The following is a 6,615-nucleotide window of genomic DNA, read 5'->3' on the forward strand; positions in this document are numbered from 1 at the left end:
TGTTGCTAAGAAATATGTAATATAATGGAGCCCAAACTGCCCTGGGGCAGTGCCACCAGAGTAGATACAACTCTGAAGTTGGGAGAGGGCGTTTACCCACATTCCTATAGAAGTCAAATAGGGGCTTTGACCCTTTGGGGACTAAAGGGAACCAGAGGGGCTTTGTCACCATAAGGACTCCATCATATCAATGGCTGTCAGCAGAGGGTACAGGGCCCAGCAGAGCAGGAATGCCCAGCAGATATGGTAGTATCCAGAGAAGAGTGGCAGTCTCATCTCAGCTGCTTAGACTTGTTCCTAAGTATAGGTGAGACCTACCCTCAGCTGTCTCCTGAGTGTCTGACAAGGTTCAGAGTCCTACTGCTACAAAGTAGCTTTCCCAACACAGCTAACATATTCAGTACCTCATCTGATCCACTCAGCAGATTGTGAGGCAAGTTTTATTCCCATTTCACAGATGACAAGACTAACCTTTAGAGCACTGGATTTGTTGTAACTGTCAGGTTGATTCCTTTAGCTATGAGTCCTAGATGTAATGTTTTACTTATCATTTTACAGTCTGACAATAGGAATCTTCATTGCCCTCATAAGCTCACTGAACATTTCAATTTTTTTTAATCATGTATTGATTTCTAGGAATTTTTTTATTATGACAAACATCATTTAAGAAAAAGTAGAGATGAGTGAGCAAAGACAAGAAAAAGAATCACACATGTTGGGAGCCATAGGATGGTAGAGGACCCAGGAGAAGGGCTGGCAGTGCCCACTGACATGGTTACAACTAAGGGAAGACATGGGGCTGGACATACCTGTGGAGGAATGACATGGAGGTACCATCTAATGATTGGACTCATCTTTAAGTACAAGCAAGACCTATTTTCTGGCTACAATGTAGGAAAAAACTATCACCTAGTTTTTAGTTTTCATGGTTTTCTTCTGTGCACAAATGCATTATGCAAACATTTACTACCTTTACAAAGTGAAGTGATAGTCACTCAGTCATGTCTGACTCTTTGCGATCCCATGGACTGTAGCCCACCAGGCTTCTCTGTCCATGGGATTTCCCAGGCAAGAATACTGGAGTGGGTAACCATTTCCTCCTTCAGGAGTTCTTCCAGACCTAGGGATCAAACCTAGGTCTCTTGCATTGCAGGCGAATTCTTGACAGTCTGAGCCACCAGGGAAGCCCTTTTACAAAACTGGTTTGATACTATACATTTGGTTCTGAAAAGTGCTTTTTTATTGTTCTTTTTACAGTGTACCATGAACATCTCTTTCATGAACATGGGTGAAAACCCCCTACTGAAACACAGAGCACTGTAGTTGGATCAAATGGCTGCTGGTAAGGACAGTGACACCTAAAGCAAAGTATCAGCTTGGGGATAAAGCACACAGCCTGGCAAGTGACTGCCAGGGAAAGCAGGGTCAGTGATATTCTCATCAAAGAAACCAGAATCAAATACCAAGGCATTAAAGATATGGGGTATCATGTAAGCCCCTTTGGCTCCTCCCTCCTCCCCTCATTCCCTTGACACCTCGTTGCCCCCTTGAGGTGAATGGATCCTGTACATCTCTTTGTATCCAATGAAATCCACCCATTTTCTGTCTTTTCCTTAGCTCTTCAAGCTGAGTCCTTGACAGATCTCCACATTCTTTCAGCATCTCCTCACCTCCCAGATGCCTTTCCTGTAAGTTGTCCTGATAGTCCTTGGGGGAATCCTCCATCGTCCTGTCCGTTTTTCTTTTTGCCTTCTGGGGCACATAATCTTCAGCAGGGCACTTTTCGGCAGCACGTGACTGGCTCTCTGACTTTGCCTGGGACTCTGGCTTGCCCTTCTTGAGTGGGTTTCCGTCAGCTTCGAACTTGCCTTGTTTTTCTTTCTTCCCCTCATCTGCTGGTTGTCCCTCATCTGCGGTTTGTCTCTCATCGTCTGGCTGTCTCTCATTCTGGAGCTCTCACTCCTGTTCTGACTTCCCCTCCACTTCTGACTTTTCTTTCTCATCTGATTTTCCTTCATTTTCAGGCTCTACTTCATCTTCTGGTTTTCCCTCACTTTCCAACTTTCCTTCATTTACATTGCAGTTTTTCCATGTTGAGATGTCCCCTCCTTTTCCTGTCCTGGGAGATAAGGGTGGTGGTGAGGGGAGAAGAGACAAAGAGGAGACAAGGGAGACTGAGGGCTTGGGTGGCAGACGGGTCTGGACAGCATTGGCATCTCACCCGTGTCAGGGGTCCCCTGACCTGGCCCGGCCTAGTTTGCCTTCTGCCTACCCTTTACCCCACCATTCCTCCTGCACTGAAAGCCAGCCATTCCCTGGAAGGCCCTGCCACCTTGTACCATACTTTAGCATGGCGGGGAGGGTATATATTGTATCTGGTGGGGGGATGGGAAGTGGGGCCCTCAAATGCTACCCAAACTGTGCCCCCCAGCCCCATGCCTGTCCAGTGCCCTCCCCTTTTTCACTGATCTGCAGGGATTCTGGCCAGGTTCCTCCTCCTTTTCTAGTCTTGCAGAGTGTTGGGAACAGACATGCAGACCTGCAGACAGACAGGAGATGGAGAGGGACTGCACAGTCCATGGACTGGGGTCCCTTTCCTGAATCCGAGCCCTCCTCATCCTACAATTTTTCCCCTACCTCTCCTGCATCCCAGCCACCATTACTTTTCAGGCCTCAGGCACCAGACCAGGATGCTTTCCAAACTATTTTGGATCTCTGTGTCTTCCTCGTGCGCAAGCAACCCTCTTCATGTCTACCCCTTTACGTGAGGTCAGTTCTTTCCTCCTGGGCTCAGAGTGTGAAAAGGAATTATTTTCAGAATTTGTCTACATTTCACCATTGCACTGTGGGGACACCCCCCCCCCCCGCAATTTCAGGCTCAAAAATGGGTGGAGGGCACAGAGGAGGGCCGTCGAGGAGGAGACGGGGCCACCTGCCCATATTGTGCCTCGCCATTCTCCTCATTCATCTCGGGACCCCCTCCTCCCTCCCCGTCTCTCCCCGCTGCTCCTGGATCCTAGTCCCATCAGCTTCCACCCCTGCCCAGGACGCCAGCAGTGGCCACTTTCACACTGACCTGTGGGGCCCGGGCCAGGTCTGTGCCTCCTTGGGCTTGCCTAAGCCCTCTCGCTCCTCATCCGGGCAGCTCTGGGAACTGGTTCTGTGCGGGCAGGGCGGGCATGGGGGCTGCTCCCCACGTCGGCGCCCAGCCAGTCATGTGAGCGTTGCGTCACCCGAGCCAGGTCCCCCACCCCACTCCCTCGCCCCTAGCCCAGAGGGACCCAACAGCTCTGGAAGGTGGGGGCTGGCGGGGGTGGTGGTTGGAGAAGGAGGCATTACCGATAAAGCAGGAGTGGAGAGGCTTCCTGTCTGCATGTGCTTTACCTGGAGCATCTCGGGTCCTCACTCATGCCCATTATCCCCAGTTGTGGCAGCTGATCACAGGGAAGGTACCAGATTTTGCCTAGAGCGCCACATAGACCCACAGCCCGCTTTCAAGACTAGCTCCTCCTGACTCTAGAGCCCTGGTGCTGGTTCCACCAGGGAGCTGCGCTGCCACCTTGTGTAGCTGTGTCCTGAGCCTCAGCTCTTCTCAGTTCATGTGTTCTCTCTCCCTGACTCTGTCCGTTTTCCTGTAAATCAGTTCAGTTCAGTTCAGTCCCTCTTCCCTCCCCTGAATCTCAGACTCATTTTTGCTTTCCCACCAAAAATATAGGTGAGTGCTTATTTCCCCAGTTTTCAACATAATATGACATACTTTTTAATTTTCACTGATATGATAAATGAGTAGTAGTATATCCATGGCATTTTATTTTGCATTTCTGTTTAATAGCAAATTAAATATCATTGTGAATTGTCTGTTCATGTCTTTTCCACATCTTTTTCTTTTTTAAAAAAAAATATTTATTTTTATTCATTTGGCTGCACCATGTCTTAGTTGTGGCATGTGGGCTCTTTAGTTGTGGCATGTGAGATCTAGTTCCCTGACCAGGGATCAAACCTGGGCCCCCTGCATTTGGAGCATGGAGTCTTAGCCACTGAACCTCCAGGGAAGTTCCTTTTCTACATTCTTCTATTGGGTTATTGCTCCTTCACACTTTTCAAGTGTTCTTTATATATTATATTAGGCCTTTATCTGTTATAAAAGTTGCAAATATTTACTTCCAACTCGTTAGTTGCTTTTTGACTTTTTTATGATGTATTTCTGCCATGCATTAAAAAAAAGTAGTCATATTTATCACATTTGTCTTTTATTGCATCTAGATTTTTGACTCATAGTTAAAAGCTCTTTTCCTACATGAGGTCAAAGAGGAATTCCCCATTTTCTTTTAGTACTCATATGGTTAACTGTATTTGTCTTAAGGGCATCTATGGTTAAGAAGTAAAGGTTAAGGAATAAACCAGTGTTAAGTGAGCTGAAGCTTTAGAAGACTCAAAGAACTAGAATAACAAAACTCAAAGCCCAAGTCTTATTAAAAGGGAAGGAGTTTCCTAGGAACTTCAAATGTTTCACTTTAAGGGTAATTATAAACTGGAAATAAACTAGCCCTCACAAAGTCTTTTAGCTTGGCTTTGCAACATCTAGGTGGACTAGGTAAAGTTTAATTTTTGAATATAGATTATGGTGGTTTTAGACAGGAAATATCCTTATGGGCCTAACCAGTGCAAACAAAATCTTCTTTGGAGAAAGATTCCATCATTCTCAGCCTCAAATTATTCCAACAAACAGCTATTTAAGTACAATGCCCATACACAAAGATAACCAGAAAAACAAAGAAAAGAGACATCATAGATAAGAAGCACCATAGGCAATAGACAACACAACAGATCCATTAGCTTTGAATTATTCAAATTATCAGATACAGACTACTAAACCACAGTGCTTGGCATCATCAACTCAATGGACATGAGTTTGAGCAAACTCTGGGAGATAGTAAAGGGCAGGAAAGCCTGGCATGCTGCAGTCCATAGGGTTTCAAAGAGTTAGACACGACTGAGTGACTGAACAACAAAACCATGATGCTCAGTGTATTCAGATAAATAAAATCCAATCTTGAAAATTTCAACAGGGAACCAGAAAACCAAAAAAAAGTAGAGAAAAAAGAAAACTCCAAAACTGAAAAATAACAAAGCTGAAGTTAGAAACTCAGTGGATGGCTTTAACAGCAGATTAGGTGCAACTCGAGAGAATTAAATAACTAGAAATTATATTCAGATGAAATTATCTGTAAGGCTGCACAGGTGGTCAAAAAGATGGAAAATACAGACAGGATGGTAGGATAAGGTCTAATACATGTTCAATTGGAATTCAAAAAGGAAAAGAGAAATGGAACTGTTCAGAGGCAATCTTTGAAGATTTAATGGCTGAGAATTTTTCAAAACTGATGAAAGACATTGATCCATAGATCTAAGAAGTCTAACAAATCCCAAACAGGATAAATAAAAAGAAGCCCATGCATAGAATACATAATAGTGAATTTACAGATAATTCAAGACAAAGAAAAAATCATAAAAATAGCCAAAAAGATAGAGTATGCCTCAAAAGGAACAAAACTTAGGCTAATTACTGGCTTTGCAATGGCAATGATGAAAGCATGAAGATGGTAAAGTGACATCTTTAGTATCTTGAAAGAAAGTAAATGCCAACCAAGAAAATAACCAGCAAAAATACTCTTCAAAAATGAAGGCAAAATAAAAGCTTTATAAATAAACCAAAACAAAGAGTTTCTAACAGCAGTCAGAAACCAAAGGAAATACTCAATTCTATGGGGCATTCTTCAGATAACAGGAAAATGATCTCAGATGGAAGACTGGGGATGAAGGAAGGAAAAGAAAGCAATTAAACGTTAAATATCTATCTATAAATCAATACTGCATAAAATAATATTATCTTGTTAATTTATACTGACAACACAGGAGTCAAGAGGACTAGAGTAAAAGTATTTAAAGTTCTGGCATTATCTAAAGAGTATGCATAAGTATAAATTAATGTTAGCCTTTAGTAAGTCAAGACTGTATGCTATAATTACCAGATAACTATTAAGGAAGAGTAAGAGAGTAAAACTTCGAAGCTAATAGAGGGGCAAAAATAAGAAAATAATCAGTCCTAAGGAAGAAAAAACTAACATAAACCAGATGGGGTATAAGAGAAGGAATGTGGTACAATGGTTATATCCAATATCAATAGCAGTAAGTACATTAATGTAAATAGTTTACATGAAACAATTAAAAAACAAAGATTTTTGGACTGGAAAAACCCAAGTATATACTATTTACAAAAGACATATATGAAATATAAAGATACATAAAGACTGAAAGTAAAAGTGTAGGGAAAAAATAACATGAAAACACTAAGCAAAAGAAAGCCATTATAGTTAAATTAATAACAAAATAGACTTTAAAGCAAAAAGCATTACAAGACATAAGCATCACTTAATGATATTTAAAATTTCTATGCATTTATTAAACAAAACTCAAATAATATTAAATCTGACAGAACTACAAGGAGAAATTAAAAAATACCTTCCATTTCAGTGTTAACACTCCTATCTCTATAACTGTAAATATTTAAAATGTTGAAAGGGAAAAAAAACATTAACCTAAGATTCTATACCC

The 6,615-nt window shown here is 42.3% G+C and overlaps 1 protein-coding gene across 1 annotated transcript; it reads right to left on the bottom strand.

The window, feature by feature from the left end:
* Window positions 1-1,470: 1,470 nt before the first annotated feature.
* Window positions 1,471-2,660, bottom strand: TCEAL3 (transcription elongation factor A like 3). The gene is given in 2 exon segments (XM_065916907.1): window positions 1,471-2,119; window positions 2,638-2,660. Coding segments are annotated over 2 exon segments (672 nt in total).
* Between the last annotated feature and the right edge of the window lie 3,955 nt (window positions 2,661-6,615).

Source organism: Muntiacus reevesi, chromosome X (genome assembly GCF_963930625.1).
Source record: "Muntiacus reevesi chromosome X, mMunRee1.1, whole genome shotgun sequence".
Lineage (NCBI taxonomy): Eukaryota > Metazoa > Chordata > Mammalia > Artiodactyla > Cervidae > Muntiacus > Muntiacus reevesi.